The sequence below is a fragment of the Otolemur garnettii genome, unplaced genomic scaffold (genome assembly GCF_000181295.1).
Source record: "Otolemur garnettii isolate 467f Iridium unplaced genomic scaffold, OtoGar3 scaffold00022, whole genome shotgun sequence".
Lineage (NCBI taxonomy): Eukaryota > Metazoa > Chordata > Mammalia > Primates > Galagidae > Otolemur > Otolemur garnettii.
Genome location: NW_003852417.1, coordinates 7387307 through 7406440, shown reverse-complemented (window position 1 = coordinate 7406440; position 19134 = coordinate 7387307). Strand labels below are relative to the sequence as shown.

At 36.8% G+C, this 19134-nt stretch overlaps 1 protein-coding gene across 1 annotated transcript in view; it reads left to right on the top strand.

Annotated features, from left to right (window-relative positions):
• The window catches only part of NBAS (neuroblastoma amplified sequence), a 367205-nt gene that overhangs the window by 96938 nt on the left and 251133 nt on the right, over nt 1-19134 (top strand). Inside the window, 9 exon segments of the mRNA XM_023511811.1 lie at nt 2159-2222; nt 4160-4353; nt 5774-6031; nt 6747-6872; nt 10484-10635; nt 11791-11931; nt 12190-12268; nt 17191-17295; nt 17657-17793. Coding sequence (XP_023367579.1) covers nt 2159-2222; nt 4160-4353; nt 5774-6031; nt 6747-6872; nt 10484-10635; nt 11791-11931; nt 12190-12268; nt 17191-17295; nt 17657-17793 — 1256 coding nt within the window.

Below are 19134 nucleotides of genomic sequence, written 5' to 3'. Positions count from 1 at the left end.
TCTTAAAATCATAACATCATTAGGCCTTCTGCGTACCTCTTGAATTCCCTTCATCTTTCTCAAGCTTTTATCCAAAATTCTTTCTTCAATCTTTGAAGGCTTTTGGTACTTTTATCTATACCTCTCCTCAGGCAGGTATCAAATTTGGCCTTGGGTTACAGTAGTAGATATTCATTTCTTAGCTTTTTACATGCTTGAGTTTTAGGCCTTTAATGTCTGACATTTTTCCCCTTCTGTCTCTCATGATGTTAAGTGTACAGTATTTATTGAGAAAATTGAAGAGAAGACACTTTTGAGGGAGTGTAGGAAGACTAGTATAATGTCAGGTAGTCTTCATAGTTTACACATTCTAATTAGAATGCAGTGGCTTAAAAGACTGATTAATTCATTTACTCATTCAGCATTTAGCTATTTAGCTACTATGATGGGTGTGCACTGTGATGAACTTGGAAATACAAGGATAGTATGAGAGTTTTGGATGCAGAAGAATGAGTCTTCACCTTGTGTTTAAAATTGAATTCACAGGTGATGCCCATTATTTAAGCAATATACAAGGAAGTCCCAGGTGACTGCAGAACTTGATTCTACTGAGTATTGCTTGTCCATGGTGTCCTGTCTCATTAACTTTGATAAAAGCCAGTTCTCATTGGCTTCTCTTAAGCCAGTGAGATTAGTTATTTTTAAAATTTTTCCTCATGATTTTGTCTCATATTTTATTGTGATCTCTATGTCCTTATATTTACTCAAGGCTGACTCTTAATTATTATTGCTGTTTGAGGGGCTTAAAGTTTTATTCTATACTCTCTTTGTTTACTAGGATGTGAGTAGGGAAGTGTGCGTGTCATAGAGAAATGGTGGTATATATATGGTCAGAGCATGTACTACTGGTGATTCTAAGGCATTGAAAAAGTACCTTAAAATGATCAAATAAGGTTTTAACTTAATTGATTATTTTCAACAATATGCACCTTATTTTATGTAATTCTTTGAAACTTAATTTTCTTTTTATATGAGTAAGTAAACCAGGATACTCCATTTCTTCCCTTCTTATATTTTAATAAATAACCTTTTATGGTAACTTTTCTTCTGATCAAGTTTAAAGATTATATATTCTAGTGTCAGAATATACTCACAGCTGTTGTTGCTGTGAGTGATTTACCATAATAGTGGAGGGCATAAAGTTCTTTCAGGCTATAGAGAAAAAAATATTTTAATATTCTAAAGTATGAAGCATTGATAAACTGATAATAAAACATGCATGCTTATTTTGTTGCATTATCAGCAGTTCTCAACCTGTGGGTCATGACCCACAGAATTGTATTAAAGGGCCACGGCATTAGGAAGGTTGAGAAGCACTGCATTAGATGATAATCTACATTCTGTTTAACTATAGCAACACTTTTTTTTAAATTTACAATTTCAAATAAATGCCCCAGTGATATTTTAATGATCTTTCCTCATGCTATTGTAATTCTGGAGATGTAAGCACCAGTGACTGAGAGATTGTCTGGAAATGGTTTAATCTCAGTTGTTTTATATTTGAGAGATATTGATGTGCTATTATCTTCTCTAAGGTAACCGTGACACTATGTTGCCGTAAGAGTGAAATATGAGTAGGAATAGATTGATTTAAGGATTGCATAGTTATCTATCTTTTTTACTTAGGAAGTTTTTAGTTATGGAAAATTAGAACTAATAGGTAACCTGGAGGTTGCCTAGATCATGGTCAGAACTGTGAAAACCAAGGCCTGGAGGGGTTGTTCAGTTTACACGTGGCAGGGTTAGGACTTGTATCGCTGCCAGTGTTTATTTGCTGTGATATGGCTGCGTTCTTCCTGGTATGTTTCTGTATATGTGTACATATGTGTGGAGTGACTGTTAGAGGACCGCCCTTCATTTGTATTAATTGTATATCCTTTGCTATCTTATTGTTCTCATTCATGCTGTTTATTCCTGCATGGCACATTTTAAGTGTAAGAACAACTGCTTTTCTAGACTGGTAGTGAGGGAAAGCTTTCACATACCTGTAACTGACCAATCAAAGGAAGGTATCATCTCTATATTTTGTTGTTTTAAAAATTCCATAGTTCTTGATTATTCTCTCATAATTTTCTTACATAGTTAACTCAAGAAGTCATGTGCATATTTTCATATTTAGCCAGGCTATGATGACCTTAATCCTGATTGGAGGCTCTCAATTGAGAAGAGAAAAAAAATCAAAGGTGAGTTATATGAAATATGATAATTAAAGCCTTAAGAAGGTGTTCTATTATAAAAAGTGCTCTTTCGATGATTTTAAAAGTCTGTAGATACTTCTGCTTCATGTTGGAAGAAACACCATGGTTTCTGAGTCCAGGCAACAGATCCAGTTTTTTGATGGTTGGGCTGTCCCAAAGGCTGAGTCCAAGCAGGGGGTGTGCAGCCCAGCTCTCCTCCCACAAGCCAGCACTGAGTTGGCTCTCAGACTTGAGCACTCACAGGACACTCCTTTTCAGATGCTCTCTGGGGGACTAGCAGGAAAGTGGGGTAGGTTGGTGGGCTTGCTTCATACTTCTCATGTTTAAAGTTTTTTTTGTTTTTTTTTTTTTGCAATGAGCATATGTTTTATGAGTAGAATAATTAAGATTTACATCTAAATAAAAGTAATAATTATCTTTTAGTTGGCACATTAAAACAAAAAGTTTGAGTTTTTTACTTTTGGTTTTTGACTAAGGGTCATTTTCTTTAGGTGATGTTCTCAAAGTTAATCCATTAATTTTTGTGTCTCCTATAAAATCAGTGATAGTCGCAAGGTTCACAATCTGTATTGCATACAGGCAGTCCCAATTTATTAATATCTGACTTACATACATCTCACACTTATAGAGACTATTATAGTAATTTCCCAAGCTATAAATATCCAGCTAACCTCTGACTCACACTTACGGACGGACTGTACTATAAGTGATAGGCAAATATACTTGTTCCAACTTAATTACAAATTCACTTTAAGCATAAACCTATACAACTATCTCATTTATAATTTGGGGACTGCCTGAATACTTTTGGTTCATATCTAATGAAGTTTATAAATATTGATTAATATTATGTATCAAATTCTATGCTTTGAATCATCTGCTTTTGTTAAATAATCATTGAAAATATTTGTTCAGAAACATTTTTGAAGAAAAATAATAACTTGTCAAAGTAGAAGGTAGAATTCAATTAAAATGACTGGTTCCTCTTTCCTTCTACTGTACATATAGGTATAAGCCCCAGGAGCTCTGCTTTTCATGTTTTCTTAGAATTTCTTATTGATATGAATTCTTTCAGGCTTACATTGGAAAAAACTGTTGTTATGGTCTTTGTTTTCATTAAAATAATGAGTTATCTTTATTATTTTATGAGAATGAAAATAACTCATTATTTTAAATTTTAATTTAAAGATCTCTCTCTTCTTAGTCTAAGTATGTTTTTAAATTTATGGGTTACTGTTATGTCTATTTCCTTAGAACCTTATCACACCTTTTGTGTAACAGGTGAGGTTAAAAAAAGTAACAAAATTATAATAAATATTACGGCATTTCCTTTTAAATTTCTCTGTTAATTTATTGTCATCTCTAAAAATACTTTACTATCCTTGAATGTTTTCACTGTCTGGTAAGTTTAAGAGGAAACAAGCACTAGAAACAATTCCCTGTCTGCCTTACATTTTTCTAAAGGGTATTATCCTTTCATAGTTTGTCTCAAAGTGATATGTATACATTTTCCAAAACCTTTCTACCTACTTGAAAGGTAGGTGCATACAGGTCTATACAGGTTATAGAACCTTCTACACCTGTATAGATCTACCTTTTAAGTTATGATGTTGAAAATGGTGACATACCTTTCTCCAGAATATATTCTTGAGAAGAAGGACCTTAATGTATTTACTTCTGTATCCCTAGAGCTTTAGACTTTGACCAGTTGTTGGTACTTGGGAGCTCATTAAGTGAATTACCATTTGTACTTCATGCCTGAGTAAACATTTGAGAGATGACTTAGATTTTATTTTTTCTTATTTAACATACCTTTTGAGCCCAAATTATATAGGTGAATTTGATTTTTAAATTAATTATTATACTTGTATTTAAACCACATTTGCTGATGCATCTGTATTGGTTTGTTTTTCTCCCGTTAGATAAAGAGTCCTTTTACCCACTGATAGATGTCAACTGGTGGGCAGACAGCGCGGTGACTTTGGCTCGATGTTCTGGTGCTTTAACTGTCTCGTCAGTCAAAACTTTGAAGAATTTGCTGGGAAAGTCCTGTGAATGGTTTGAACCGTCACCACAAGTAACTGCTACCCATGATGGGGGATTTTTAAGTTTGGAGGTAAGGCTTTCCTCTTTGAAAGTAAATGTGTATTTCCCCCAAAATTAAATACCTGGCCTTTTAGATGTCCCATGATGTAATCTTGTCTTTAGAAACAAAAATCTGTGATTAGAATGAGACATTGGATATAGTATCAAAAAAAATGAAAATCTATTCTTTACTGAATTTATTTATTTTTTACATTTTTATTTATTTTTCTTTTGTGAAACAAAGTCTCACTTTGTTGCCCTCTGTAGTGTGCAGTGGTATCATAGCTCACAGCAACCCCAAACTCTTGGGCTCAAGTTATCTTCTTTAGCTTTCCTAGTAGCTGGGACTATAGGTGCCCACTATCATGCCCAGCTAGGTTTTCTGTTTTCAGTAGAGATGGGGTCTTGCTCTTGCTCAAGCTGGTCTTGAACTACTGAGCTAAAGCAATCTACCTGCTTTGGTTTCTTAGAGTGCTAGGATTACCAGTGTGAGCCATTTCTCTTGGCCTGTTTACTGAGTTATTGAAAATAGCAATTTAAGACAATGAGGAAAATTTGTAGTCATTTTGCTCTCTATAAAGTATTTCTTCTTTACTGAAATCATAGATTTTTTTTCTGAATTAGTTGTCTTACAATAGAGTGGTATTACCACATAAGAAATACAGTCTTTAACCTGTCTCCACAAAGTCTAGCCACTTAAAATTTTGGTCATTTTAGTAATAAATCTTGATTATCATTACAAAAAGATGTGAAAATAGTGGCTAGTTTTTTAAAGTTAGGTTTTGGTCATTTAAAATTCTTATTTGACGTTTTCCAAGAATAATAGCCTTCAATAGCTTTCACTTCTGCAGTGCAGATTGACAAATATTTTTTACTCCAAAGTTTGCTTCTGAGTCTAAAGATGTTCTTTGTAGAGAACTATAGTTTAAAATCTAAGCCAACTCTGTTAAGTCTAGAATGAAAGTTATCTTTAACAGCCAGGCTTTCAGAATCAGAGCTTTGTGAAGCTCTTAGACATTTTTAAAATGGGATGAAGGAACACTAGTCTCAGTAAAGCACATATAAATACCTTCATGTTCATTCTCCAAGAAGATGGAAAAAAAATCTTATTTTTCTGCAGCAGGTACAGAAAATTAAAAATAAATTAGCATTCTTAGCTTTTTTATTTTTCTAAAATAATTACCAGACATATATTTATAAGACCATATTAATGACTTCTTATTAAAACAGGCTTAAGTTTTAGATATTTGGAGTTGATAATATATGTGCTTGTTTTTGGAGCTGATGTATATAATGTTTTCATAGGTGCCTTTGAATTCTTCCGTTAATCTGAAACACATGGCTGACATAATGAAGCAAAGCAGAGTAGAATTAAAAATGTATTTTCTTGTATTCTAAAAAGTTGTCTTTAGTTCCTCATTATTAATTTCATATCTTCTTTTTCAATTTAGTGTGAGATTAAACTTGCCCCCAAACGATCTCGTTTGGAGATTAGAGCTGGAGAAGAGGATGAAGGAGAAGAGGATTCTGATTCTGATCATGAAATATCTGCCAAAACTCGCTACTTTGGTTATATAAAACAGGGCCTTTACTTAGTGACGGAAATGGAGCGATTTGCACCACCACGGAAGCGGCCACGAACCATTACCAAAAACTACCGCCTCGTCAGTTTGCGCTCTACGACTCCAGAGGAGCTTTATCAGAGAAAGGTGAGAGAGTGTGCTGTCACTAGAAAATTTGAAAGCCTCAAGATTTTATTTTATTTTATTAAGAAAATGCTAATTTTTCAATAAATGAAGATATTTAAAAAGGGAAGATTGGATCATTGGCATGCTAGAAATATCAGTGTTATAAAGCTTTTGAAAATAGCTTTTGAAAATAATGCTGGTCTCTGTACCTAAGTAAACAAAATCAAAACCATAGCTAGGAGATGAATTCACTTAAACTGATTATCTACTTTGTGACGTCGCCTGTTTTTTCTGCCACACTCTCTCTCTTTATCTGTGTTGGAGTCAGCTGTGTTCTCAAACTACAGATGGTGAGGGAAGAAATGCAGACTTGCTTTCCAGGCAGAACCTTGCTTGGGAAGCCAGTATTACCCATGCTGTGTTCATGTTACTTGTGTCACATCGTGATACTGCACAAATAGTTGTAGGAGTCAGGCTGTGACACTGTTGTCCTGGTTTTGTCATTGTTTACTCTATAAACAAGAGAAATAAGAGCTTTATACTTTCTGTGTCTCAGTAGATACCTAATTTATTTGCTTCTTGAAATGTCTACTATAGGCTTCTAGTACCACAGTAGATAGGAATTCTTAACCTGCTGTATAGGTCCCAGGAATTACCATCTTTCATCATATTATCATAGGGACCCTGTGGATAATTCAGTTATGTAACATTCTTGTTTCTGTTCCCTGGTCTGAAGATTGAAAATGAAGACTATGAGGAAGCCTTGTCTTTGGCTCAAACCTATGGCCTGGATACTGACCTAGTATATCAGAGGCAGTGGAGGAAGTCAGCGGTCAACGTTGCTTCAATTCAGAATTATTTGGTATGTGTCAGTATTTTGGTAACATGGTAATATTCATATTCATGAAAAACCTTCTGGTTACAAGTCTTCATTTTAGAATACTTTACATTGCTGACTTTTCTACAGCCAATGAAGTATGTTTTTCTCACCTGAAAAAATTATCTTGTCAGGTACTTTTGCCCCTGCAGCTAGACTTTGGTGCTGAAGATGTGTGAACAAAGTATTCGCTGATAAAGCAGCCAGCTCCCTGGTCTTGGCCTAATCCTTTCCCTGACTGCCATGTAATTACCTCTCTTCACCTGCATTAGTCAGGGTCTAATCAGGAGTGAGAAACTATAGTGTAATTTGAACAGAGAAAGTTTCAATATGGAGAATTATTTTATAATAACCACATATTAACTGTAAAGGGGTGAAGAGAACTGTAAGAAATGTCCTAGGGCTGAGGGAACATACCCCTGGAGAAACGAATCTGAAGGGAGGCCTCCTCTCCCAATCTGGCATTCAGATCTTGTTGGACAAGGGCTGGTTATAGCACATTGGATGGAAGAGAAGTTTTCTGGGTTGCCTGGGGCCAAGGCTGGTCCACAGTTACCAAAGTTGGCAGTCCGGGTAATGTGGGATGGATAAGAAAGGTGGATGCCTGCACCTAGGCGGACAGTATACTGAAGTGCGGGGAGTCAGAAACCTCAGGTACTGGCAAGCAGGAAGCCCCCTACCAGTATGAATGCAGCCCAAGGCTGGTAGGTATATAAGGAACCATGCTCAGGACTGGCAATTAAAAACTTCCCACTCCTATAGGTGGCTTCCTGTCACTTCTCTCTCAGGTGCCTGGGAGATTTACTGAGAAAGAATGTGCCCATGGGAGTGCTGTTCCACCTCAATGGGAAGTTGTCCCTTGCAGGAGGAAGGGGATGTAAGCACCCTTGCATCCCCCACCCAGTGCATGCCTTGGCTGCCAAGCCCAGAAGCAAGAAGAACCAAAGCACACCAGGTCTAGGAGCTAGACCCTTCTTGGCAGTGGCCTGCCAGCACCCTCTATTGGCAAAGCTTAACATCCTTTCAGCTGAGAGGACTTGAGAGAAATGGTGTCGGACAGCCAGCTGTGAGGGGAAAGTTTGAGCTGAGACACAATAAATAGGTTATTAACATATTAAACTTGTGGGATACTCCTTTTTTACCTGAATCTCACAATTGGATACTTTCTGCTACCTGTCTTCCATAATTTTAAGTTGTTATGTAGCCTTTTCTCAGTCATTTGGCCTGCTCTAACAAAAATACTATAGTCTGGGGGACTTTACCGACAAAACTTTATTTCTCACAGTTCTGGAGGCTGAGAAGTCCAGTATCCAGTTGTTGGCCAGTTTGATTCCTGGTGAGGGCCCTCTTCCTGGTCTGTAGATGTATTCCTTCTTGCTGTGTCTGTATGTGGTGGTGGGGGGTGGGAACAGAGAGAGAAAGGAAGCAGGTTCATTAATGTCTTTCTTATTAGGGCACTAATGCTATCAGGAGGGCTTCAGCCTTGTGACCTAAATACTTCCCGGAGGTCCCATTTCCAAATACTATAACAGTGGGAATTAGTTTTTCAACATATGATTTTAGAGGGACAGAGTTTATAGCAAGCCAGTATGTTTTGACTTTTGACATCTTGGTAAGGCAGTACTTGCTGCATTCATGACATGTTTAAAACAGTTGGGGCTACTGATCTGACATCTAGAAAGGAAAATACTTTTTTGTTTAGGAAGATTGTAGGAAATATTGGAAAAATTTAGTGATTGTTTTACCTAAAAATTTATGTAGGTGAGTAATTAAAAATAAAAATATAGTGTGAAAAAGTTGTGTGTAATAAGTTAGTGCTTCAACCTAAGAGGATGATAAACTTACCATTAATACAAATAAAGTATCCAAGATGAGAGACCATCAGAGATAATGAAAAAAAGGAAGAAGACAAAGTTGCTTGTATTTTATTTAGAAAATCAGAACACAAAACCTATGTTATTTTTCTTTCTCCTCTTATGATTTAGGACAATGACCTCATGGGTTTGTGTGTATATCTCTTTCTGAGTTATAATAAAGGTTAGTTTTGGTCCCTGAAGAGCAAAGGGGTGTTAGGAGAGACAAAGCAAGTGAATTTACTTTGTGGGGGTGGATATTTAAATGTTTAATTATATAGGCAGCTAACTATGCTGGGGACTGGGAAGGGATACAGGGGACGCATAAATGTGGATTTTGCAGGGAGGGAGCTTATAATCCTACTGAGGAGTCAGGATTCATTCTTAAAATACACATGACCCTACAAGAAGATTTCTGATAAAGCCCCAAGAATCCAGAGAAGGTAGTGATCATTGTAGAGTTGGTGATTGTGGAAGGCTTTACATAGTGAAGATGTTTAGACTAGAGCTTTGTAAGGATTTAAAGTAGGCCTTCTAGAGTTAGAAGAAAGGGGGACATTCTTAGTAGGATGTATGATATAAACCAATTAAGACACTGAGCAAGATTCATGCCAAGCTGTATGCATTGAGGCCCATGACTAAATCTGTTTTATTCATTGCTATAGCCTCATGTCTGGTACAGTGCCCTGTATACAGCAGGTGCCCAGTAAGTATTTCATAGAATATTTGTTTGCTAGAGCTGACATTTGACAATAGTGAACCATGGGAAATATAATTAGAAAGATATTTTGGGTTTACAAAGATGTTCAAAGTTTGTGATGAGTCAGGCTTTTGTCACACTGTGCAGTTTTGACCAAGGAGGCTCAGAGAAAGATGATGCAGAAGAGAACTGGAGTGGAGGGAGAATAGGAAGCTTCAGTTTCCTAGGCAGTATGTGTTGGTAATTTAGACTACAATGGAGGCTGCAGAAAAGGAAAAGGGAAGTGAGTTAAGAGATATTTGAAGAAAGAATTGGTAAGATGGAATGTGTAAAGGAACGTAGGGTGTGAGTCAAATCTTACGTCAAATCTATAACTCTGACAGCTGTTTCTAGGAAGAGGGCAAGTCAGGGATTTTTTTTTTTTTTCTTCAGTTTTTGGCCAGGGCTGGGTTTGAACCCGCCACTTCCAGCATATGGGGCTAGCGCCCTACTCCTTTGAGCCACAGGCGCTGCCCCAAGTCAGGGATTTTGAACAGAGTTGGAGAGAGGAATAGGCTCTTATTCTTTTCAAGAAACAACATTGCTAAACATTTTACAATTAGGTTACTATTTACGTTCTGTGATACATCTCATGGTTAAAAATATATAGAATTGTGACATATTATGCCTGTAGTTTTACTTCAAATATAAACATGCCTATTAATTACAATAGAATATATCATGCTTTTCTGCTTTATCTTCTATATTATACAGCCAAAATGCAAACCAAAGGTAACAACTATAAAAATTTGGAAAGATCTTGTTATATTTCAAAACAAGAGTATTGTGCTTAGTATTTCAGTGTGGCTCATTAGAAGAGGAAAGAAACATTGGGAATCACAGAGCCTGCATCTAACTATAATCACCATTAGGGCAATTGAGCAACTCAAGTGGCCAGTTATCTGTGGCCAAGTTCTAAATAGCTATCAATACCTCAGATAGAGCTTTATAGTAAGATGTCCTGAGTTCTTCATGCCTCTGTTGTTCATTTCCTTTGTGCTCAGAGTAAAATAAAGAAGCGATCCTGGGTTCTCCACGAGTGTTTGGAAAGAGTTCCTGAAAATGTGGATGCTGCAAAAGAACTACTTCAGTATGGATTAAAAGGCACAGACCTGGAGGCTCTTCTAGCAATAGGGAATGGAGCAGATGATGGAAGGTTGGTTATAGAAAGAACTGGATTCAAAGTAAAGGTGACTTTGCGAAGACTTGTAAGCTTTAACATTGGACTTGGTAAACTTTTCTTTGTTTAAGTTATTGTGTAATGCAGCAGTTGCTTGTTGAATGCTTTCTTATCTGAGGTTATAGCTTTCTTTCCTTTAAGTTAAATATGTTTGCATATGATAGCTTGGTGCTGAGGAAACAGCCAGTTCTACAAATGTTTATCGAACACTGGCTGTTTCTCAGCTGGGGTGTAATGCACTTACCTGGTTTACTACTCAGATGAACTGCTTTAGGCAAGTCTGAGCTTCACTTTCCTTATTTGTACGATCATAGAATTACTTTGAGTGATTATTCTGTATCTGTGAAAGCACCTTATAAACATCTTAAACACCATTAAAATGTCAGTTAAAAATAGTAACAATAGTCATAAAGTTATTTGACAAGAACCATTGCTTATCAGACATATAGAACTTAAAATGTGAGAGTGTATCTGAGAAGTAAATAATTAACATAAGACTGATATTTATTACCATCTTAAGACTGTAAATAGAAGGGATAGCAAGCAAACTCTGTAGACATTTTCTGCACAGTCTGATTTACACTGAGTGGAATGTTTTTTTTTTTTTTTGAGACAGAGTCTCACTTTGTCACCCTCAGTAGAGTGCTATGGTGGCATAGCTCTTAGCAACCTCAAACTCTTGGGCTCAAGCAATTCTCTTGCCTCAACTTCCTGAGTAGCTGGGATGACAGATGCCCGCCACAGTGCTGGCTATTTTTAGAGACGAGGTCTCACTCTGGCTCAGGCTGGTCTCAAGTTGAGGTAATCCACCTGCCTTGGCCTCCCAAGTGCTGGGATTATAGGCGTGAGCCACCATGACAGGCCCTACCATGGGTGAATTTAATCCCACCTGTTTTCCAAAATAGTTTTTATTTTCTTGTTTTTAAAATTTCTATTGTGATGATTACTGATGGCTTTTTGCCTATGCTATAAATATAATGAATGAATCACTTTGCTTACAATGGCAAATGTTTTTTTAAAATATTTTTTTTTGTTTCTATGTAAATCAGTAATAAACCAGTCAATAGGAGAATGCAGCTTTTCATGACATGAAATAAAAAACTTAATGAAAATAGTTTTTTTTCCTTGCAGATTTATATTACCTGGTCAAGTAGATATTGATAATATTTCCTATGAGGAGCTTTCCCCAGCTGAGGAAGAGCCTGCCAAGAATAAAAAGGAAAAGAAGCTCAAGAAAAGACGAGAACTCCTTAAATTAGTGAACTTTTCAAAGTAAATGATTTATTACTGTTCATTTGACAATTTCTTTAAAGTAACTAGTCATTTCAGTGTGTTCTTTACTAATGATAACTATCCTAAATTATTCTGGCAACTTCTATCAAATGCTTTTACTATTATCTTACCTTTGTCCTTTTGTATACTGTTTCATGAGTTTTGAACTCAATAGAATATTAATCATTTTCATTTCAACACATATAAAAATGTGCTTCTATGTAAATATAAGTGGCTTAATGTAGTTACTTAAAACAGGTTGACACTGGAACAAAAGGAACTTTGCCGCTGCAGGCTAAAATTGTTAACCTACTTAGACCGACTTGCAACATATGAGGTAAGGAATAATTTTATACAAACCAATTAAATTCTTCTGATCTATCATTATAAATGCTCTTGCTGCCCTAATATCTGATGTTCTTTGTTTTTAGAACTATTTATATGGGAAAAATTAGCTGTTCACAGAAGAAAATTCTCTTGTGATAGATCGTGAAAGGCCAGAAGTTGTTTTGTTAGTTTAAGGAATGGAAATACTTAGCCATTTTAGTGTATCGATGTTTTCTAGATTTAATATCCTTTTCATTTACTTTTATTTTATATTTTGATTTTAAAATAGCCCACAGCTGTTTACCAGATTTCAGTATGCCCAGGTTTTAATAATCTTAATATGAATATTTCTGATTCATTTTATTTTATTTGTTAGTAGGTTGAATTTAGTTGATTCATCTTTGATCATAATTAAACATTTGAAATTAAAAACAGTATATTTCATATTTGATCTGTAAGGACATAAACACAGATGTTCCCATGGTGGACATTTCAGCAGCACTCTGTATGTAAGGCCAAGTTACGTATCATTAAAGGTTAAGTATTGATAGAAACAAGCTGGGTTTGAATAAATATGCAGAGTTTAGATTGCTTTTTCACATGACCCTCATAGCTGAAGTCACTCAGGTTTTCAAATAAATTTCTGCATCCCCTCTTCTGTCAGTGGCACACTTCTCTCGGCTCTGGTGTGTGGTAGGCTTTTTATGTCACATCTAATAATGTGATGCTCATCCCAAGAACTTCTGACCTTGTAGGCAAAACCAAAAGTCTTTTGTTCCCTCAACCTGCTAATATAACTGAAATGTGTTCAAACAGAATACTAAAAGAGGGCTATTTCTGTGGTGATTAAAAAACACTAATAGTTTATTGTGACATGTAAACAAGTTATGAAAAATTCCTAGTAGTTTTATTTATAGGCACAATTAGTTTAGCTGCTGGATGGCTGTGTTACTTTAAAGAACGTCTCTTTGCTATGTCTGAGTTCTGTGATATTTTGAGGTAATATGTAAAAGCTCATTGTGAACTGTAGAAGTCTCAATAGATATAGATTATCATTTTTATACTTAGCCTTAGTTTCTTTTTTCTTTTTTTTCTTTTTTTTTTGAGACAGAGCCTCAAGCTGTCCCCCTGGGCAGAGTGCCGTGGCATTACAGCTCACAGCAACCTCCAACTCCTGGGCTCAAGCGAGTCTCCTGCCTCAGCCTCCCAAGTAGCTGGGACCACAGGCGCCCGCCACAACGCCCGGCTATTTTTTGGTTGCAGCCGTCATTGTTGTTTTGGCGGATCCGGCCTGGGGATTCAAACCTGCCACCTTAGGTGTACGTGGCTGGCGCCTTAGCCGGTTGAGCTATAGGCGCCGAGCCATATTTAGCCTTAGTTTCAATGATGATGATATCTTTAAAAAAAATACTTAAGAGTTTACATTTTGGATGTCCAGTTAATTTCTTTCATTATTTTTTAGTTATTAAATTGTGAGTCCCTATATAGCAATAATAAGTACATTGTAATAGTGACATTTAAAATACTTGTTGAGCCCACTTTTAAAAATTAAGCTGAGTTTTTGAAAAGTAGGTGAATTTTATGAATTTGTCTATTGAAATGTAGGGGACCAGGTGTGGTGACTCACACTTGTAATCCTAGTGCTTTGAGAGGCCAAAATAGGAGGATTGCTTAAGGCCAGGAGTTGAGACCAATCTGGGCAACAAATGAAACCCTATCTTTACAAAAGCAAAAATTATCTGAGCATAGTGGTGCATATCTATACTCCCAGCTACACAGAAGTTTAAGGCAGGAGGATTGCTTGAGCCCAAGAGTTCAAGGCTATAGAGAGCCATGATCCTGTTACTACCCAGCCTGGGCATCAGAGTGAGACCTTGTCTTTTAAAAATAACACAAAACAAAACTTAGTAATAAAAATGTTCACATATAATGGCTAACCAGTTACATAGTAGTAGAGATAGACATTGCATTGCATTTTAATGAAAGAAGACATAGCTTGTTCTATTAATATTATCATAAATGAGATAAAAATGCATTCATTTAAATTGTGTATGAGTGCTTGCTATCAGCTGGATAGTGTGCCATTGCTGAAAGTAGAGAGATGAACAAGGAACAGTCTTCATGGAGCCCACATTGTGTAGACTTTAAGTGATGATAATGAAGGGGTTGGGACTCGAAGAGGGAGCATAATGAAGAATAGGATTTTTCTTGGGGATGTCGGAGAAGACGACATAAGACATAAGACTTCAACTAGCCCTTACCTGAAGGAGTAGGCTATTATTATAAGGGGGCTACGAGAACAGAATCTCCACACAGTCAGAGGTTGTGTCCTGTTTGCTGCTTCCTACTATCCCACAGGCTCAGGATAGTACTTGGCTCATTGAAGAGCTCGGTAAATATTGGTCAACTATTTGAACCAGTAAGGAAGAATACCAGCACATTTGCTGAGAATTTACTATTTGTGAGTCATTTTTCTATGTGCTGGTTGCAGATGTCTTCTAACAATCCTTTGAGGCAGATACTATTATTCTCTTAATTAAAGTTTAGGGAAGGTAAGTAATTTGTCCAAATAAGTAGGAATCAAGAACTCCCAATGAGGTTTTTCTGATTAGTAGCTTATGCTGATAATCAGTGTGCTGTTTTGAAGTCCTAGTGGCATGAAAACAGATGTCGTGCTCTTGAGAAAGTGCATTAGTCAGGGCGTCTGGCCCACAGGATGGGAGGAGCGGAGGTGGCACAGAACCAAGGTGGGAACATAGTTACCATGGTTTGTGGCCTCAGTTGGAAAGGACTCTTGCTGTGTAAAGAATTAAACTGAATCTTTGTTGGCGGCTAGGCAAGTTTAGGGAAGAGTGAAAAGTGGGGAAATGGAAGCAGTGTTTGTGGGCACCTCTGTCAAAAAGGGGAGCAGGGAAGATGGTGGTAACTAGTTGGAATATGTACATTTAAGAGTGGTGTTTATATGAGAGAGAAGTACCGTTTGTAGGTATTGTGAATGAATCAATAGAGGGATAAAGGGGAACTTATTGAACAGAGGAAGGTGGTTGAGGAATTAGTGGAATGCTGCTTAGTATGTGAGCAGGAAGATCAGGAGCAGTTGGTCCAAGAGTTGAGTGCTGGACATTGAGATGTTCAAGACAGTGCTTTTTAGTAATGATAGAGATTCAGGGTTTGGTGATGGGATGTGTAAATAAGATGAAATAAAGGAAATAATTGTTGTGTGTAAGGAGGCAAGGAATTGAGAACATTTTTGAAATGCTTTTCTGTTATGCGTTCAATTCTTTTTTTGCCTTTTACTTATGTGGCTGGTATCCTACATCTACTTTTCAGATGCAGATTCCCTTTTTATTGTTCATCTTTTAAATCAGTGGTCCTCAACTATTTTTATTTTTTCCATGGTTGGGTGGGCATGGAGGGATGGTTTGAAGATGATTCAAGCGCATTCCATCTCTATCTCTGATCATTCTCATTAAGGAGCATGAACCCTTGCTTGTGCAGAGTGCAGGAGGGTTCACACTTCTCTGAGATCTGTTGCTGGGGCTGATCTGACAGGGGGTGGAGCTCAGGCAGGGATGGCCCATGGGAGCAGCCATAGTACAGATGAAGTGTCGCTCCTTCACCTGCTGCTCATCATCTGCTTGCTGCCCAGTTCCCAACAGGCGATGGACCAGTACTGGTCTGGGGTCTAGAGGTTGGGGTCCACAGCTTTAAATGATGTTGCTCCTCAATGGTCCTTTCAACTCATACTACTTAATCTCCTTTGGACTCACGGTCACCTCTGTGTTAATGACTTGACATCTCTATCTCCATCTCTTGCATTAATCTGGAACTCCTGACCTGTATACAGGCAGTCCCTAGGTTATGAACAAGATTGGTTCTGTAGATTTGTTCTTAAGTTGAATTTGTGTGTAAATTGGAACAAGTACATTTACCTATTACCTGTAATAGCCTCTGTTTGTAAGTGCAAGTTGTATGTTACTTGGATATTTGTAGTGTGAGTGGTATGTTAGATGTTGCGACTCAGGGACTGCCTGTATTCACCTGCTCACTGGGCAACTCCTTTTAGATATGCTGTGGTACGAAACTCAACAAATCCGAAGTGAATCTCTCAACTTGCCAGCCTCCTTCCTTTTTTCCATCCAAGCCTCCTCATCCTTCTCTTTCTTACCTCAGTAAATTAATTCAGTCAACAAATACTTACTGGTTATTAATTATGTGACATACAGTGTGCTAAGAATCTAGAGTTTTCCTATTAAATGTAGCTGATGTGGGTCATACATTGTGGTGAAGGGACCTGTTCTCTCCATTTGTGGCTAACTCCTCTATGTCTTTTATGTTTCAGTTGGGGGCCTTCTCTGTCCTCCCAGTAATAGTTGTGGCACCCTCCTGTGCATTCCTACTTACCTGATTTTATCTGCCTCTGTCTTCCCTCCAATTTGAAGCTACTTGGAGGGTCAGGGAAAGTGGATTGTTCATGTATCACCAATGCCTATCAGCAGAGCCCCTGGCACCTAGTGGATTGCCATAAATATTTGTTGAATGAATGAATGGTTCAATCTGAATTTTACCTGGCTAATTTTAGCAATAATAAATCTAAAGTCCAAAGTCTCATACAAAGGGGATGGATGCTTGTAATACATGGCCGTACATTACTGTCACCTATTGGTTTCTACCAGGTAGCTGATTTTGGTGGTTATTCTGTAATTAACTTAATACATATAATTATAGATTTTTTTTAAACCCAGCATTTATTCCTATATTTATTTCAAAATAATCATAGGAATGCAGATCTATTTTAGTTAATAGTTGATAGCTGAAATTAATTAATTCAGGCCTTACTTTATTTAGACAGGCAGAGTTACATAGGTTTTTTAATATTTTCTTGTCACCTATATTTAAAAGCCTTTTCATGAAGTCATTGTTTTCTCTCAGGAAATCTTAGGAGTGCCTCATGGATCGGAACAGAGATATGATGCTGAATTCTTTAAGAAGTTCAGAAATCAGAATATTGTTCTCTCAGCAAGAACTTATGCTCGGGTAATTTCTTTTTTGTAAATAAAATAATTAATGACTATTAACACTCTAAATTTTTGAGCTGTGCAGTAAATTTGTTGCATGCCTTTATCATTACATTTCCTTTCTGTTGTAATATTATTAAATATAGAGAAAATGGAGTAGAATTTTTTAAAAATTACATTTGTTACTCTGAATTTAAATAAAGATTTTGTACCATTAGATTGAGAAATGTGATGAAGGTTAGGAAAAATGAGGAATATTTCAGCACTTCATATAAGCACTGCATAGAAAAGTTGATTTTAAGTTTTTAATATTGTCATATAAAATCACCCCTTTATTTCTAAGGTTTACATTAGAAATTTGCCTTTTGTTTTTTGCACAGGAAAGTAATGTACAAGCCCTAGGAATTCTGTTTACTTATCATGGCTCTGACCTGCTTCCTCATCGCCTTGCAATTCTCTCCAACTTCCCAGAGACCACTTCTCCGCATGAATATTCTGTTTTGCTGCCCGAAGCTTGGTATGTGACTGTGTTGATTGAATTTTGCCTTCTTTCTGAATAATCATTTTTGTTTCATGCCAAATACTTGTATTAAAAAAGTAATAATTTTAATGTAATCTATTTGAACTTTTTTTTCTAATAATAAATTTATTTCCAAGATACTTTTAAAGGATTCAGAAGCTATTGTCTATAGTATAACAAGATCACTGTAACTTCATGAACATAAACATTCCATTCTTGGAAAACCTCTGAATTTACTGCTGTGTACTCAATGTATACTGTTTTCTGCTTAAGAACAGTTTTTATAAGAACAGTATGTTTGACTTGTATCTTTTAGAAATTGAAGTGAAGTTCTGACAATATTAGGTGGTAAGCCTCTGTGCGTATAGCCCCTCAGCACTTCTGGAAGATATCCTTTGTAATCATTATCTGGCCTAAGGCTACATATAAGACAGACCTACTAAACCTGCCTCTGGTGGCTTATCTCAGATGAACAGACTTCTCATCCTCAAGAATGTCTGCCTCCTGCTTTGTTTAACAATTTTTTTCATATGAGATTGGAAAGACCCAAAGATAAAAGGGAAAACAAAATACTACTTTCCCAGTAGCCTGATACTCCTAGTCTCAATTTCAGGATCTATGATAATTGGGTTACGGCATGTGACATAGACTCAATTCTATGTAAAACCATTGAGCCTTTCCCCACCTGGTGGTCTTTCCGAGGCCAGGACATCTCTTCTTGAAAATGAAGCCAAGAGAATATGTTATATTTGGCTCAGTGCGTAGTTCAAAGATGGGCAATCCATTAGCCCCAGGCCCGAGTGGCAGCTGAGAGAAGGGAGGAGTTGGCAGCACGCCTTGCTCAGGTCATTCACTGAACTGGGGGAGAAGGCAAAAGAATAATGTGGCACATCTGTTGGTGAGATCTTCTAGGTACAGTGAGCCAGTCCACTAGTCATTGTGGCTGAGTCATTAATTGCATGGTTTATCTTTTCCGAATTTGAGTTGATTCATCTTTAAAATGAGTTGACAGTCCCTGCCTTCTACTCACATTGCATATTTTTTAGTAACGTGAATTGATGAATATAAAATTTACTTGTAAACCTTAAGTCAACTGTGAGGGATCATGATGGTTCTGACCAATCATTTTTATGAACTTTACCTACTGGAAACTTGCAGTGTTGAGATTATTATTGACCTTGGGGATCATTTGACTTCTTTATTCCTCCCCTGCTGCCTCCCCTTAATATCATATTTGTAGGTTCGAATATTAGTCATGGTAGTCAACATTTGTTAATTACTAAGTATTTGGCACATACTTCTATCTGGTCTTCAAGTAATTTTGATATTATCCCATTA